The sequence below is a fragment of the Notolabrus celidotus genome, chromosome 2, assembly GCF_009762535.1.
Source record: "Notolabrus celidotus isolate fNotCel1 chromosome 2, fNotCel1.pri, whole genome shotgun sequence".
In the NCBI taxonomy this organism is placed as follows: domain Eukaryota; kingdom Metazoa; phylum Chordata; class Actinopteri; order Labriformes; family Labridae; genus Notolabrus; species Notolabrus celidotus.
The window spans coordinates 21677495-21695016 of NC_048273.1; the positions used below are offsets into that span (position 1 = coordinate 21677495).

Genomic DNA, 17522 nt, shown 5'->3' on the forward strand with positions numbered 1-17522 from the left:
TTTAACATGAAACATCAACTTTGGTTTCACAAAATATGAATAAGCATTAAAATACTTTCTGCAAAAACAGTACTGCAAAAGGTAATAATGTATGCGATAAATAATAAAAAATATACTGCATAAAAAGTTCTCATCAGGCAGTCAGGTATCCTCAAATGCTTCTTCATCAGGTAGTTTGACTTGTCAACAAAGTCAGTCCTATTACTGTCACTGTAAGTACAGTCCCATTATGGTCACTGTAGGTAGAGTTTTATACCAGTCACCGTGGGTAAAGTTCTATTACAGTCACTGTGGGAACAGTCCTATTACAGTCATTGTAGGTACAGTCCTATTACAGTCATTGTAGGTACAGTCCTATTACAGTCATTGTAGGTACAGTCCTATTACAGTCATTGTAGGTACAGTCCTCTTACAGTCATTGTAGGTACAGTCCTATTAGTCACTGTAGGTACAGTCCCATTACAGTCACTGTAGGTACAGTCCCATTACAGTCACTGTAGGTACAGTCCTATTACAGTCACTGTAGGTACAGTCCCATTACAGTCACTGTAGGTACAGTCCCATTACAGTCACTGTAGGTACAGTCCTATTACAGTCATTGTAGGTACAGTCCCATTACAGTCACTGTATGTACAGTCCTATTACAGTCACTGTAGGTACAGTCCCATTACAGTCACTGTAGGTACAGTCCCATTACAGTCACTGTAGGTACAGTCCTATTACAGTCACTGTAGGTACAGTCCTATTACAGTCACTGGGGGAACAGTCCTATTACAGTCACTGTAGGTACAGTCCCATTACAGTCACTGTAGGTACAGTCCCATTACAGTCACTGTAGGTACAGTCCTATTACAGTCACTGTAGGTACAGTCCTATTACAGTCACTGGGGGAACAGTCCTATTACAGTCACTGTAGGTACAGTTCTATTACAGTCACTGGGGGAACAGTCCTATTACAGTCATTGTAGGTACAGTCTTATTACAGTCACTTTACATACAGTCCCATTACAGTCAATGTAGATACAGTTCTATTACAGTCACTGTAGGTACAGTCCTATTACAGTCACTGTAGGTACAGTCCTATTACAGTCACTGTAGGTACAGTCCTATTACAGTCACTGTAGGTACAGTCCTATTACAGTCACTGTATGTACAGTCCGATTACAGTCACTGTAGGTACAGTCCCATTACAGTCACTGTAGGTACAGTCCTATTACAGTCACTGTAGGTACAGTTCTATTACAGTCACTTTAAGTACGGTCGCATTACAGTCACTGTAGGTACAGTCCTATTAAAGTCACTGTAGGTACAGTCCTATTACAGTCACTGTAGGTACAGTTCTATTACAGTCACTGTAGTTACAGTCCCATTATAGTCATTGTAGGTACAGTCCCATTACAGTCACTGTAGATACGGTTTTATTACAGTCACTGTAGGTACAGTCCTATTACAGTCTCTGTAGGTACAGTCCTATTACAGTCACTGTAGATACAGTTCTATTACAGTAAATTTAAGTACAGTCCTATAACAGTCACTGTAGGTACAGTTCCATTACAGTCACTGTAGGTAAAGTCCTATAACAGTCACTGTTGGTACAGTCCTATTATAGTCACTGTAGGTACAGTCCCATTACAGTCACTGTAGGTACAGTCCCATTACAGTCACTGTAGGTACAGTTCTATTACAGTAACTTTAAGTACAGTCCTATTACAGCCACTGTAGATACGGTTTTATTACAGTCACTGTAGGTACAGTCCTATTACAGTCTCTGTAGGTACAGTCCTATTACAGTCAGTGTAGGTACAGTTTAACTTAAAACAGTGTAGTTGAAGTAGTTGTATGTACAGTCACTAATTGGAGGTAGTCAGTCTGCTCCTATCACTATGGCGGTACTTAATGCTGTCTAAGAACACGGATGGTGGTGGTTGTTTTTTGGATCAGCAGGTTTGTCACTTGATCAAGAGTGAGACAAGCGACCTTCTCCCCGTTCACCTCCAGGATCTCGTCTCCAACTCCAAGCAGACCAGAGTACAACTTCAGAGTGCTACAGTCCACCATGTCCTCTACGTAGACACCTGCAGAACACAGTCCTGTTAACACAGTACTTACACTACGATCAGAAAGTACAAGTAATCTGATGTAATCATGTTCTAGTATCTGTATTACTATTAATATTGATTTAATTATTGCATTTTTTTTTTAAATTGGTATTTGGTATTGCTGTATTAGTATCAGTTGTAGTGTTTATTGTAATTGTTGTACCAATAGTATTTGTATCAGTATAAATTAGTCAAACTAATCTAGCATTAACTATTAGTTCTATGCACACAAACTAAGCACTACACTTGTTAAGAAAGGCATTGATAATCTGTACCACCCTTAATGGTGTATTTCATTGTTCATTGCTCCCAGAAATATTTGTCTTAGTTGCTTATTTGTGGCTCTTGTGATCAATGACAACTCATTTTTAAATTGTCTGTTCTTTTCTTGTCTATGTAAAGCACATTGTGACCTCTGTCTGTAAAAAGCATCAAGTAGATACTGAACATTTTGCTCTTTGCCTAGTATTTGCAGTACCAGAGTCAGGTCGTCCTTTCCCTCTGCTGATGATGAATCCAAACATTCGGTCCTTAGGTCGACTGATTTCAATCAAAATCGTTCCGTCAGAACACGCCTGAAGAACCCGACCAACAGAACGGACAGAAGAAGGAAAACCGACATCCTCAATACTGAAACACCTCTGCATACACCTGAGAGACACAGAGGGAGAGAGATAGAGACACGAGGCAGACATGTAGAGACCGTCAGATACAGATAGACAGGTAGAGAGTACGAGTACATGAGCTGGGATCAACTGTTTAATGTTTGCCTCTCTATGGTTAATAATAATAATAATAATAATAATAATAATAATAACAACAACAATAATAATAATAATAATAAAAATAATAAAAATGGTAAAATAATAATAATTAAAAAGTAATAATAATAATAATAATAATGCATTTTATTTATCACGCACTTTACATTCTGGACAAATCTCAAAGTGCTACAGGACATATTAAAAAGGCAGAGGTGGTATTGACAAGTTATTTATCAGGTATTTTACTGGTCAGCAGCTGGTCTGTAGTCAGCCGATCGATCCTTCTTTTTCTTTAGCTCTGACCTCAGACTTTGAACAGATGATGACTTTCTCAATGGCAAGAAGGGCGCCCCCTGCAGGTGAGACAGTGGAACAGACAGCACACATTAAAACTCAGCAGCTGATTGTTATTATGACATTTTTAAACATTTTTATTGGATTTTATTTTTTATTTTTTTTGCTATCTATGTAAAGCCCTTTGATACCTGGTTTCAAAGAAGTGCTCTTTAAATAAAATTACTGTTATTATTATAGTTACGGCTAGCTGAGTCTTGGACTAGCTCTTAGTCATAATGTTTAGTACACGGACACATTGACGCACAAGTATGTGGGGCCCATGTCCGCGTCAGCCCTTGCTGCGTTGGGGTGACGCAGAAGTAAAAAAATCAGTCTTAAGACTGCTATAGGCTCAGACTGCTCGAGGCTGTAACTACGCACCGAATCAACGCAGTACGCTCAACAGCATTGCATTTCCTGCATTTATAGCACTTCCGGAATTGCAGCACATTGGCCATATGTTTCATCTCCTCTCTATTCTTCCCTGTAATCATGTCTGTATGATGAACAGCAACAAGTATCAGCTATAAATTAACATAACACGCTCTGAATTGCTGTGAAAAAGTAAACAGAAAACTTAGCGGGGCCGGAAACCGGCAGCCCGCCTATCAGAGAGACCACACTGCCTTAAAGAGTTTTGGTGAAGTATTGCTGCGTGACACAGCCACATTGACACACAAGTATGTGGTGCTCATGTCCGTGTCGGCCACTGCTGCGTAGGGTCAACTCAGAAGTATAAACCAGGCCTCAGACTGCTTTAGGTTTAGACTGCTATAGGCTCAGACAAACACTTTTAAGACTGATTTATATATCTGCGTCGAATTGATGCAGTAGCTTACGCTGTAGGACTGCATAGCCCTTTTTTGACGCATAAACCTACTATTGTAGTCTTATGTGCATCTCCTCCAAAATGTAATTATGTAACAAAATGTCATGGACCGCAAGCCCTGTGACTGGTCTGCTGGACAGCATTGTATTTCTTGCATTTTCAGCACTTCTGGAATCACCGCCCATTAGTAATACATTTAATCTCCTACATCATCTCATCATTTTAGTTGTGGAGGTTTCTGTCTGTTAAATGCAGTATAAGTATTTCTGTCTCATGGTGGACAAATGATGGGTCTCTGTAAATACAACAACAACTCTATAGCTGCATTTTATCAGAAGCATTGGAGATAACTTTGTTAGGATTATTGAATATTGATTGAATAGCTGATATCTTTCTTTATAACAAACACTGAAAGGTAGATCATCTTACCACACTGAGGGACTGAACAGACGGGGACTTCTTCAGCAAACTGGAGGACATCCCAGAGCTGGAGGGGGCTGGTTCAGGGTGGGATCGGAAGGGTGGCGAGGGGCAGGATCTTGAGCTGAGACGATCAAGACTAGAAGCCCGAGTCCTGTTCAATTTGACGTTGGCAAAAAGTTTACGCAGGGACAGTCGGGCAGGTTCGTCTCTGGTCATTGAGCTGACAAAAACAAAGATGTATAATTACCAAATCAAAGAACAAAAACAGACTCTTTAAAAACATAGACTCTTTACACTCTAAAACCACTTAGACTATACACTCTAAAAACTGTGAGACTCACTGCTCAGGAAGTGAGGTGTCATCAACCTGGTACTCCGATCTCATTGGCTGTCTGAACTGTCTACTGCTGCTGCTTTCTGACGTGGGCGGAGCATGGCTTTCAGCTGTAAACAAAGCAGAGGAAGTTTTTGTGTGATGTAATGATGATATCATCTCCACGGGTCAGCTGAACAGTCCATTGGTAATGTCATACAGTGTGCATGTTCTGTAATATCATGTCAGTAAGTGTGCTGAAGGAGGGAAAAGTTCTCACTTGTTGTCTTACCTGAGCTTTTTCTTGCTAATGAGAAGGGGGAGGAGCTCTTTGTTTTGACCTCCTTACACCTGCTCCTTCCTTTCAGCTCAGTCCCCAAACAGAGCTCCCTGTGGGGCTCCGACAATTTACCCTGCACCTCCTGGCTCTGGTTCTTTTTCTGGTTCTTGTTTCTTTCCTGGTTCTGGTTTAGGTTCATGTCCAGATGTTGGTTCTTCCTTACTTTTGTGTTGCTGAGCTTAATGCTCTGTGTCACCATCACTGATGTCACATGTGGAGGAGATGAAGTGCGGTTGCAGGCAAAAGTAGGTAAGGGGCAATCTGAAGGCTGAGAGGGCGTGGTTAGCTGGTTTGGGGCGTACGGATTTATTGGCAGACCTGTGGTGGGTGTGGCCTGAGAAATGCTAACCTGGTTTCCATTAACTTCTGCCAGATTGGTCCTCCTTCTCACCTGGTTTTTGGTTAGATGTCCTACCTTGTCCCCTCCCTGACAAGGCTCACTACATGTGACAGAGCCGATATAGGTCTCTCTGATTGGCTCAGTCCTCAGCTTGAGGCGGGGCCTGTAAAGTCTCCCCCCCTGCTCTTCGGGAACAGATGGGTGAAGAGAAAGGTTCAGGTTGACTCCGCCTCCTAAAACTGTCCAACAAGAGTCATACTGACCCACCTGTCCCCCTGACAACTGTCCTTTTTGATGTCCTTCCCCAACAGGCCTCGCCCTCAGAGGCCCTGTCATTGTAGTGCCATTCAAATAGAGGTTCAGGTCAGGTTTAGAGACCAGGACACCTGTCCCTCGCTGCGCAGACCCTCTCCTCTGACACTGTCGTTCCAGGTAACGAGACTCTGCTTCCATCTCCGTCTCATCCTCGAATCTCAGACGACGGGGCAGAGATGTCAGAGGGGGGTGTCTTCTCTGACTTCTTCTAACAGCTGATTCACTGCTTGAGGAGTCACTCAGATGTTCTGGTGAAGAAGCCAGTGCCCCAAACTTTACCTGGATGGCAGGAGGCAACCCGACCCCTGACCTGCAGAGAGTCAACAGGAAATCATTTCACAGCAACAGTTGTCACAGTCTGACAAACCATCAGAAACTTTCAGGGACCAACCTTTGACCTGCTTTATTTGTTTGTCATTCATTATATTTATCTATAGTCATGTTTTGGGGAATTTTTGCCTGTACTGGATAGGACAGCTGGAGAGAGGGGAATTCAGAGTGGGGTAAGACATGCAGTGAATGGTAGAGGCCAGGAGTCGAACTTAGTTTATACAGAACAGTTGTGGTTCTGTTTGAAATATAAAACTGTGCCTGCTTATCGCCTTTAATCATGTTTTAATTTTTATTCAGCTTTTCTCCACAGGGCTTAGTTTGATACCGTCAAGGCTGCAGTTGAAATATATGTTCTTCTGGGAATTCACCGGACAAGCTTCTGATGATAGGAGTGTATATCATGGGATGAAATGAATAATTGAATTTACAATATATATATTTTCCACAGGATTCCTTTATTGCAGCAGCAGGGCCAGATTTTTACCCCTAGAACTTTTATATAATCATACCAATCGCTACCAAGAAACTTAAACCATGAGTGGTGGTGATAACAGCAGCAGTGTTAAAAGTTGTGACATTTGCCTATTTTTTTTAAAAGGTGTATGAATTGCAGATTTCAGAGAAGATGGAAAGCTGAAAAAGGACAGTTTAATGTTAAATCGACAGATAAGAATCCATCCCCATGGAACGCTAACTGCTGTGGAATCACTGGGACTATTTTAAAAAAAACTCTATACATAAATAATTTAAAATTAATAAAACAATCTTTTAATCCATTTTTTGACAGCATATTTGTATCATGAGTTAGTAGCAAGGTAATAAGTGGGATAATGTATGGTCAGGAGGTGGTTATGGAAAATAGAATCCTGACAAGGTGAGACAAAACCCTGACGCATAGCCGCACCTAGAGATTTAGACTTTGTGGAGTCAGCTCACTAAGAGAAAGCCTGGGTATGTTGAGCTTGATTTGTGGTATACTAAAGAAACAACAACAGACCAGTAAACAAACAAACAGCAGACAAACTTAAAAACAAACAACAGACCAACATACAAACAAACAGCAGACCAACACAATAACAAACAACAGACCAATAAACAAACAAACAAACAAACAGCAGACCAACAAATGAAAATCAGACCAACAAACTAACCATCAGCAGACCAACACAATAACAAACAACAGACCAATAAACAAACAAACAGCAGACCAACAAATGAAAAACAGACCAACAAACTAACAATCAGCAGACCAAAAAACAACAACAGACCAACTAACCAACAAACAAACAAACAAACAAGAGACCAACAAACAAACAAACAAACAAGAGACCAACAAACAAACAAACAAACAAGAGACCAACAAACAAACAAGAAACCAACAAACAAACAAACAAACAAACAAACAAACAAACAAACAAGAGACCAACAAACAAACAAACAAACAAACAAACAAGAGACTAACAAACAAACTTAATGTGTGTGTGTGTGTGTGTGTGTGTGTGTGTGTGTGTGTGTGTGTGTGTGTGTGTGTGTGTGTGTGTGTGTATGTGTGTGTGTGTGTGTGTGTGTGTGTGTATGTATACTCACTGTGTGTGTGAGTCGGGGGTCAGCAGGTTGTGGTCGGCTCTCAGAGGAACGCAGCGACGCTTCATACGAGCGCCGTCCTCACAGTGCTGCTACCAGGGCAACCGAGCTGACACAAAGACAATGAACACACTCACAGACACACACATGTCCACTCACATACACACATGCAACGTGGGGGAGGGGTAAAGATGACATCAGCATTTCTGATTGGTTGGTGTGACGGAGGAAGGAGGATTAAGCTGAGCAGCTTGTCAGGACTAATTAACCTGACAAGCTGTCCATATCAGCAGTGTGTGTCTGTGTGTGTCTGTGTGTCTGTGTATTTGAGCGTGAGTAATACTCCAAATAATACTTATTTATAATAACAATAGATACACTATGATCAAACCAAAACAACTAGTACTACCTGAGTTAGATAGTCAAGCAAACCTGGCAGTACTATCAGTGCTCCTGAATCACTGCTCATCACCATTACCTTGGTAACATGGTGTTTACCCTTCTGTTGTACATCAGTAGTTTACCTGTAGCTCACCTGTTCCCCCAACCCTGACTTGATTTGTCTACACATGAACATTTTATTCCCACGATGTTAATTTATGAGACATGAGGTAGACAGCAGCCAACACACCTCAGCAGGTAGCACATGCACACACTCACCAAGCCATTCAGAGAGGCAGAACTGCAGCTGGAAGGGATGGGTTGGGGTACCACGTATTTTCCACCCAGACTTGGTATTGGGTGAAATTCTTACACTTTTCAACACAGTATAGAAAGATGGTCAGCTACCAAAAGAATGGAGCACTCAATTGTTGTCCCCATAGAGAAACCTGGTAAATAAGAAAATGACCCTACATTTCACCGTCCTGTTGCACTGACAGCTGTATTATGTAAAATAATGGAACAAATGGTTACAGACAGACTGGTATATACAGTACACTGGAGAAACAGAGGTCTCCTAGTCAGAGCATTTTTTGGGCAAGACTGTCAACCATGGATTCTGAATTAATGCTGCACTTGGACATCAGGAAGGCTTTAGCAAATAAAGAAGCAGTAGGTGGGTATTTTCCTGAACATTGAGAAGGCATACGATATGCTGTGGGAGCAGGGATGATGCTCCAATCAGAGGAAGGATGCTAAACTGGATTAAAAAATGTACTGAGAGAGCATAATATACAGTAAGAGTGAGTGCGGCTATATCATCTGTAGAAATGATGGCTAATGAGACCCGACAAGGAGGTGCGATCAGCCCAGGTTTGTCTAATATCATGATCAATTAAATATTTTGTAGAGTTGGCAATGGGTTGGTGTATCCCTATTTGCAGATGATGGGGCCATATGGAAAAGGGGCCAAAATTTAGACCACATTTTTAAGCAACTACCGCAGGCACTGGACCAAGTAGTATCACAGGCAGAGGAATGGGGTTTTAAAATCTCAATAGCAAAATCAAAGTATGTGGTGTTTGGCTTTAAAAATAAAGCACCAGAGAAGGGCCACGGGATTTAAAACAGCCCAGTGGAAAGGGTTAAAACTTTGTGTGTCTGATAGGAGGAGAGAATGACATGGAGGGTACACATAAAGAACAAAATAGCAAAATGTGAGAAGGTTATTAATGTCTTGAGGTGTCTTAGCGGACTGGGGAGACGATAGAGGAACTTTAATGACGACCTACAGAACAATCATAAGATCTATATTAGATTATGGCAGCATGGCATATGGATCAGCAGCTTCCTCTGTGCTCAGGGAGCTGGATGTGGTGCAATCCACAGCACTTTGTGTGGTGGAGCGTTTAGAACTACACTCATAAGGGCCTTTTTGATTGAAATGAGGGGAACCACACTCTAAGAAGGACAAAACTGTTCCTGAATTACTGGGCTAAGTTACAGTAGCCACAGCTACTGTTCTATGAGTCTGTGGTGGCCAGTGCTATCCTGTTTGCTGTGGTGTGCTGGGGCAGCAGCCTGAGGGTAGCGGATGCCAACAGACTGAACAAACTCATCCGTAAGGCCAGTGATGTTGACAGGGTGGAGCTTGACTCTCTGACAGTGCTGACAGAGAGGAAGACTCTGTCAAAGCTCCACACCATCATGGACAACATCCACCACCCTCTCTACAACATGCTGGTGAATCACAGGAGCACGTTCAATTCAAAACTGATCCCCCCTAAATGCACCACAGAACGCCACAGGAAGTGATCCCTGCCTGTGGCCATCAGACTCTACAACTCCTCCCTCTGATCACTGAACAATAACTGTGCAATACACTGTGCAATATCCCTGCCACTTTAACATCCTTGTCTATATCTCCTCCATTCCCAGCACTTATGGTCATAGATAATTCTACCTATTCTGAGCTTCTGTTGTACTTTAGTAATATTTTATTTTATTCTATTTTATTTTACCTTTATTTTATTTAATCTTATTCATATCTATATCATATTTTACTCCTTCTATTAATATTTTCACTTTCTTACATACTGTCTATAAGAGCTCTTTAACCACTGAATTTCCCTCCCGAGGATAAATAAAGTATTTCTGATTCTGATTCTGATTCTGAGTGAGGAAGGGGAGTCTAATACACTCAATGAGGGCCAGAGCAGGGGAGGTGGGAATATCTGATTAGTCAATGGGCCCCGTGGTGTGTTGGCCACCCTATCCCCGTTTCACCATGACTCCTACCAGAGCCAGATGTAGATTTATCCATATTAAATAGAATAAGGAATAAAGAGGCAGGTGATCCAGTAACCTTAGCTTGTAAACATCTGAATGGGCAGGTTTCATGCAAATTTACACTGACGGGCCCAAGAACTTGAATGGTAATGGAAAGGCTGCAATAGGGGGTGAGTAAGAATTTAAAGTGTGGTAAAAAAAAATAAAAAAATGAGTGGGAGGTGGAAAAATAAGGTAGATTTATTTTCTTCAATTCTACCAACAATAGATGACACATCAACAGTGGTGGACTGTAACAAATTAAATTTACTTGAGCACAAGTACATTTTTGGAGTATCTGTACTTTACTTGAGTATTATTTTTTTGGGGAACGTATTACTTTTACTCCACTACATTCAGAAGACAATTATTGTACTTTTTACTCCACTGCATTTCTATCAGTGCTCTAGTTACTCATTACTTTTGCTTTGTAGTCAGCTAATAAATTTCATTCTCTTTTCTGAAATCTGAACCCACGTTTCAACGTGGAGCAAACACAGAGCAAATTTCACTCAGATCAGGCAGTTCATGTAGAGGTGGTAATGATGGCTATAATTCTCCACCTGAGCACCCATGTCCATATCTTCAGCCCGTGTTAGAGGTTTTTGAAATTAAGAATGATCCATATCATTTGAAATGTTCTCCCTGTTTCCCACTCTGCCCAAACATACAAACAAATATTCACTGTCCAACCTGAGAAAGCGTGCTGAACTACGTAACATTTGTTTCATTCCAGATGAACATTTCAAACTAAGTTGTCTGTGCTTGGAGTAACTTAGTTTCTGTTTTTATTCCATGGTATAGTTTTTAGAGATTTCAAGTAATGGTTTCTAAATAAACAATGTGACAGAATGTACTCCTATGTTTTGACTGCCATCATGCTTTGTGAAAATAAAACGTTTTTGGGTTTTTTTTAAGAAGTACTTTGAATACTTAAGTATTTTTAAAAACAGGTACTCCAGGACTTTAACTCAAGTAATAATCTGACAGAGCAACTTTCACTTGTATTGGAGTAATATTTGACATGGAGTATCCATACTTTGACTTAAGCAATGAAGCTGTGTACTTTGTCCACCACTGCTGAACTCACTTCTCAGCTTGGAACACTGTGAAACTAGTATATTTCTCCATCGGACTGGCCTACATGGAAAAATCTAAAAAAAAGTAACTCACAGTGAAGGCCTGTGGAGGGCAGCAATGTAATGCACCTTGGTTGCGTCTCGTCTGCCAGAAATTATAAGAAGAAGAAAACCAGGAAGTGACGCCGCAGACCGGCGCTGGTCCCTGTACCGCGCGTGTAGTGTTGTGGTTGAGCCAACATGGCGGCTCCTCTGGAGGTGATTGTGAGCAGTGACTCCGGCTCTCAGCTCTGGAACTGTACCGTCTTCGACCTGCACAGCGGCTCCAGCCTGCTCTCATACCGGGGAGGGAACAGCTCGGCTCGGACACTCGCCGTTCTCAGCGGGGGGTACCTACTGTCTGCCCAGCTCGGCAAGAACTTCATCAACGTGTGGGAGATCCAGAGGAAGGTATGTGTCACACCTGGGCACAACACGAGTTCTCTGAGCACCTCAGGAGACACCTGAATGAACGACGAACCCATCACAACCACACGTGCAGTTTATCAGCTCTCAAATAAACCGCCACCTGTCAGAGGAGGTGGCGGGAAAAGCAATGAAACACCTGACTATCAGAGAGACCAAAACAAAGACCAAACGGAAAAAATCATTCAAACGCTCAACATGAACATACATTTAAAACTAAGAAGTTCTTTAATTTGTCACCTGTCAGATCGGCTGAGGAATTCGATTAATAAACATTTTTTAAATTGTAATAACAATATTAATAATAATAACAAAAACAATAGCAATAATGGCAATAACAATTGTACTATTTGTGATAATAATGATGATATAATAATAATTAAAAATAATATATAAATAATAATAATAAGAAGAAGTAGAATGATAGTAACTTCATTAATATAGCATATTTATAGAATAGGGTTAAAGCACTTAGAACACAGACCCGGGATCCTCAATTAGACTTCTAGCTGGGCAGAATTGGGGACCAGGACATTAAGCGGTCACATTTTAAGCAGCATTAAAAATTTTCTCTGCTTTTCCGAAAGGCAATATGTAAATAGGCCACATGCAAATGGATATAGTAAAATACAATATTTATTATTGTTTCACATTTTAAACAAAACACCTTTGGTCACATGTCTGGTAGAAAATCAGACATTTATGCACAGTGGTGCCTTATTGTCAGTGACTTATTATCAGTGTGGTGGACATGTGTGGACCATCAAATATCTAGACATGAACTTGTTTCTTGAAGTAAGACATCCTTCCAAGCCAAAGATGAGAACACCAGACCACTAAGTCTAGACAACTAAAGACTGTCAAACTGGTTGAAAATGTCTTTAGTTAATGTCATTGGCTAATTAAGTCAATAATAATCATAATAACAACCAAAAAACAAATTTAAAAAACCCTCAAAACAACAACAAATAAACCACAAATAACAAAAAATGGCAACCCCCCCACAACAAACATAAAAACCCTCACTAAACTCATATAGCTGAATAAATATAAATGAAGTTAAGGTGTTAACTTAGATTCGGGAGCAGGACCACGCCTAAACCACACCCTCAATCACCTGACAAGCCTTCTTAAACGTAGCCAGCCTACTCCAACTGCTCGTCCGTGATTCTTCAACCCACCCTCCCTCACCTTACTCTACTGCTCTTAACCCATTTCCTTGTCCTCTCCTACTCAACTCGTGCTCGCTCCTTCTATGCCCTGTCTGCTTCCAGCTACAACCTGGGTCAAGATCAGCTCTGGCAGGTTAACGCTGAGACGAAACCCCCATCCTGAGTCTCCTTCTGCTGGGCACACCACGCACAACTAATTCATTAAATGTTCAACTTATATCCTTGTGTGGCGTGGTCCTTGCTAGTGAACTAATAATAATACAAAAATAAAAATGATGATGATGGTAACATAATATTATTACTATTGTTGATGATGATGTTTTTAACACCTTATCCACAATGATGTTTTGTTAGTTTCACATTGTCTCATTAATAGCTGCTCTCTGTTCTGGTATTAAACATTTTCAGGTTAAAGTGCTACGCAGTTTTCAGATTCATGAGACTTTCCTGTTTTGTCTACAGGATCAGCTGCAGCATAAGATTGTGTGTCCAGGTGTGGTCACCTGCCTGACCGCCTCACCAAACGGACTCTTCCTAACTGCAGCTGTTGCTGAGGCCATTTACCTGTGGGAGGTCTGTTTGTCTGTCTGTCTGTGTGTCTGTATTTTTTCCCTTTTCTCTGATTGGCTCTGGTGTTAATGTCTACCCTCTGATTCGCTCAGGTATCTACAGGTAAGCTGCTGTCTGTCCTCAGTCGTCATTACCAGGATGTCACCTGTCTCAAGTTTACAGATGACAGCAGCCATTTTGTTTCTGGAGGAAAAGACAACCTGGCCCTGGTGTGGAGTCTGTCCAGGTAACACTTTGAATACATTCATGCTGCAGTTATTCATTCATTCAAAGCTATGAACAATAGTCCTTCAATAAAAAAAAATACTAATCAGAATATTAATAACATACACTTCAAACTACTGAACTTGATGTAACAGTGCCTTTTACTTCAACCAACGACCTAATTATAACTAACTACAACAAACCACTGATAACTATAACTAACTACTGTTAACTGCCTATAAGTAACTAACAAGCCGGGTAAACACTGAGGCCGACTCTCCTCTGATTTGCGAGTCATATGACTGCTTTGAAAGTCGATTGCACATTCTTGCATGATGAAAGCAGGACTACAAGCCAATTCCGCAACATCAAGGTTTTTTTTTTATAACTGCACCTGCTTAAAATGGCAGGTAGCGCCTGAAAGCACCATTGCAACAGTGGAGGTGACGTGGACCACTGGAACGTGTTGTAGACACACTCTGAACGGCAATCCAACAGAGGCTGAGTGATGCAATATTGCAAGAACTACTTCTACCACTGTAAAATCCAATAAGGCGGACACAGATCCTCGTCGTCAGTATTTCTTCAGAGACGAGCCTCATAGGCTCAGTTAGAGTCCTACCTATAGCATTTTAAACCTTAGCATAAATGTTAAGACATTAAATGTTCTTCCTAAAGATCTGCAGTGAACAGCAGGAGCCTAGGGTGCGAAGAGATGACATTGTGTCCCTGTACACACAAACACAGAGATCACTGTATGAAACTGTGTCAGTGCAGGGGTTATTGTGTAAAACAATCACACTGCAATTCATAAATGATCAGCGACTGTTTTAAATTAGGAGAGATGCTGTGTTTACACACGTGGCACATTGTCAGAGCATCATTCATTATTTAAACCCAGGACACACTACCAGTAGCGTTACAATGCAGGAGATTATTAACCATGCTGGGATTATAAATTAGTTAGTTATACTTAGTTTTAGTTATTTATAGTTTATGACAACAGGGAAATTTAAACAGTGATTAGCTCTAACACTGAAAACTACACTTGTCGTCCACTGGAGGGAGCTTTAACACTGTGTGTCCGTCAACAGTCCCTACACACTATGACTGTTGCTTGTTGCCATGGAAACCTACCCCACACAACCTGGCAGGATGCCAGACCACGTCCATGACCCTCTGTTTCCTTAACCAAAACCTGGACCATCTGATACCAGACAAGAACCAGGAACCTTTTATTCCAAACCAGAACCAGGACTCTGTCAGTCCAGTCTGTGTTTCAGTCTCCAGGCGTCTTTCTTTATTGATTGATTGTTTAATCAGAACCAGACCCTGCTCTCATGTAAAGAAAAGGAGGAATGTGATCGCCTGGATGTCCCCTGAAATTATTTTGCTGATCAGCCAATAATCAATATTTGATAATCAGTGGTGCATTCTGTTTGTGAGTCAAACCCCCCCCCCCCCCCCCCCCCCCCCCCATAGACACACACACACACGCACACACACACACGCACACATGCGCACAGTGTTTTAAAATGTGATGTCTGAAGCAAAGCATGATGGGAAACCTGAGCTGAATATTAAACATGTTCAGTCTGCAGGGCAAGACTAGAACAAATTACAAGAACTTATCGTACTGATCTGTTTACCATTTCTAATTGAAGTAATAGCAATACTTCCAATATAACTACCACTGTTACTACTAATTATACTTCTACCGATACTTAAGAGTAATCAATCACTGATCAATCACGACCATCAAATACAGTAATCAGAGTGATCACAGACTGCTTGCCTTTTTCTTTCATCATTTTCATCCTAAAAAAAACAGAAACAAGGATCACTGATGTGTGTTTGTGTTTGTGTTTGTGTGTGTGTGTGTGTGTGTGTGTGTGTGTGTGTGTGTGTGTGTGTGTGTGTGTGTGTGTGTGTGTGTGTGTGTGTGTGTGTGTGTGTGTGTGTGTGTGTGTGTGTGTGTGTGTGTGTGTGTGTGTGCGTGTGTGTGTGTGTTTCAGTGTGATCCAGCTAGATTTAAACCACACCCCTGAGCCACGTCATGTCCTGTCCCGTCACTCCCTGCCAATCACAGACCTGCACTGTGGCCTGATGGGAGCTCAGGCCAGAATCGCCACTGCCTCCTTAGACCAGACTGTCAAGGTAAGACTGTTAAAACAACTGTACAGGTAACACAGGTGTGGCTTGAAACACCTGAACATGTAACAAAGGTAGAGTTTCTTACACCTTTACAGGTAAAGTTCATCATACCTCAACTTAATTTCTCATTATGAAAGGAGTTCACTCTTCACATCCTGACTTACACAAAGCTGCTGCAGCAGGTAACAGAGCAGGTTATCACACCTGTACAGGTAACACAGCTGCTGACTTCCTGCAGGGGGCATACCAGGAAACTTCTCAGTAAGGCACACAGGAGACTATAAGAACTATATGCATGATAGACATAAAAACACACACTGACGCACACTCATACTGTAGTGCTGTGAAACTGTGTAAATGTTTATAAAAATGAAAATCTGATCAGCAAAACTACAAAATGTTAACAGTTAACACCACACCTGTTTTTTCACCTTGACTCTACCATAGATTTACACACAACACTACTAAACTTCACAACAACACAATACTACACAACTATACAACTACACAATACTATAGAACTACTCAATACACAACAACACACTACACGGCTACACAATACAACATAACTATACAACAACAAAACCACACAGTACTGTACAATCACACAGCTATACGATATCACAAAATACTACACAACTACAAAATGCTACTCAACTACATGATACTATACAACTACATGATACTACACAACTATACAACTACATATTACTATAGAACTACTCAACACAACACGGCTACACAATACTACATAACTATACAAAAACACAACCACACAGTACTACACAATCACTCAGCTATATGATACTACAAAATACTTCACAACTACACAATGCTACTCAACAACACTATACTACACAACTATACAACTACACAATACTATAGAACTACTCGATACAACACAGCGCTACACGGCTACACAATATTACACAACTACAGTATACAACAACACAACCACACAGTACTACACAATAACTCAGCTATATGATACTACAAAATACTTCACAATTACACAATGCCACACAACTACATGATACTACACAATACTACACAACTAAATGATACTAGACAACTATACAACTACATAATACTGTAATACTACTCAATGAACGACAACACAGCAGTATACAACCACACAATACTACACAATCAAACAACTATATGATACTACAAAATACTACACAACTACACAATATTACACAACTACATGATACTACAGAACTATAAAACTACATGATACCATATACACTACCTGTCAAAAGTTTGGAAACACCTTCTCATTCAAGGGTTTGAATTTATTTTAATTATTTTAAACACAACATCAAAACTATGAAATAACATGTATGAAATAATTTAATTCACAAAACAGTGTTAAACAAAGTAGAATATGTTTTATATTTTAGATTATTTAAAGTGGTCCCCTTTTGCCTTGATGACAGCTTTGCACACTCTTGGAATTCTCTCAATCTGCTTCATGAGGTAGTTTCTTGGGA

General features: G+C 40.7%; 2 protein-coding genes across 4 annotated transcripts in view; one reads left to right on the forward strand and one right to left on the reverse strand.

The window, feature by feature from the left end:
- LOC117827349 lies at positions 1-11973 on the reverse strand. 3 transcript variants are annotated; one of them, XM_034703930.1, is made up of 8 exons: positions 11594-11973; positions 7680-7830; positions 5057-6069; positions 4793-4895; positions 4458-4671; positions 3110-3216; positions 2578-2750; positions 1-2075 (listed from the first exon to the last, which is right to left on the reverse strand). In XM_034703930.1, the coding sequence occupies exons 2-8, from the start codon at positions 7742-7744 to the stop codon at positions 1894-1896; spliced, it is 1857 nt and encodes a 618-aa protein (XP_034559821.1). In that variant the 5' UTR covers positions 7745-7830; positions 11594-11973; the 3' UTR covers positions 1-1893. The 3 variants fall into 3 exon arrangements, with proteins under 3 accessions (XP_034559821.1, XP_034559813.1, XP_034559806.1); XM_034703922.1 differs by having other exon boundaries at positions 11559-11973; XM_034703915.1 differs by lacking the exon at positions 11594-11973 and having other exon boundaries at positions 7680-8731.
- Positions 11632-17522, forward strand: part of wdr18 (WD repeat domain 18) — a 19741-nt gene continuing 13850 nt past the window's right edge. Inside the window, exons 1-4 of the mRNA XM_034703944.1 lie at positions 11632-11914; positions 13564-13674; positions 13764-13897; positions 15891-16032. Coding sequence (XP_034559835.1) covers positions 11705-11914; positions 13564-13674; positions 13764-13897; positions 15891-16032 — 597 coding nt within the window. The 5' untranslated portion in view covers positions 11632-11704. The remainder of the gene's footprint in view (positions 11915-13563; positions 13675-13763; positions 13898-15890; positions 16033-17522) is intronic.

What these genes read in the sequence shown, in the direction of transcription:
- LOC117827349 (XM_034703930.1), bottom strand. Translation starts at nt 7,744, where the DNA reads ATGAAGCGTCGCTGCGTTCCTCTGAGAGCCGACCACAACCTGCTGACC. An exon ending in ACCCCCGACTCACACACACA is followed by an intron (nt 6,070 to 7,679) that starts GTGAGTATACAT and finishes GACTCTCTGCAG; the next exon opens with GTCAGGGGTCGGGTTGCCTC. An exon ending in TACAGACCAGCTGCTGACCA is followed by an intron (nt 2,751 to 3,109) that starts GTAAAATACCTG and finishes TGTGTCTCTCAG; the next exon opens with GTGTATGCAGAGGTGTTTCA.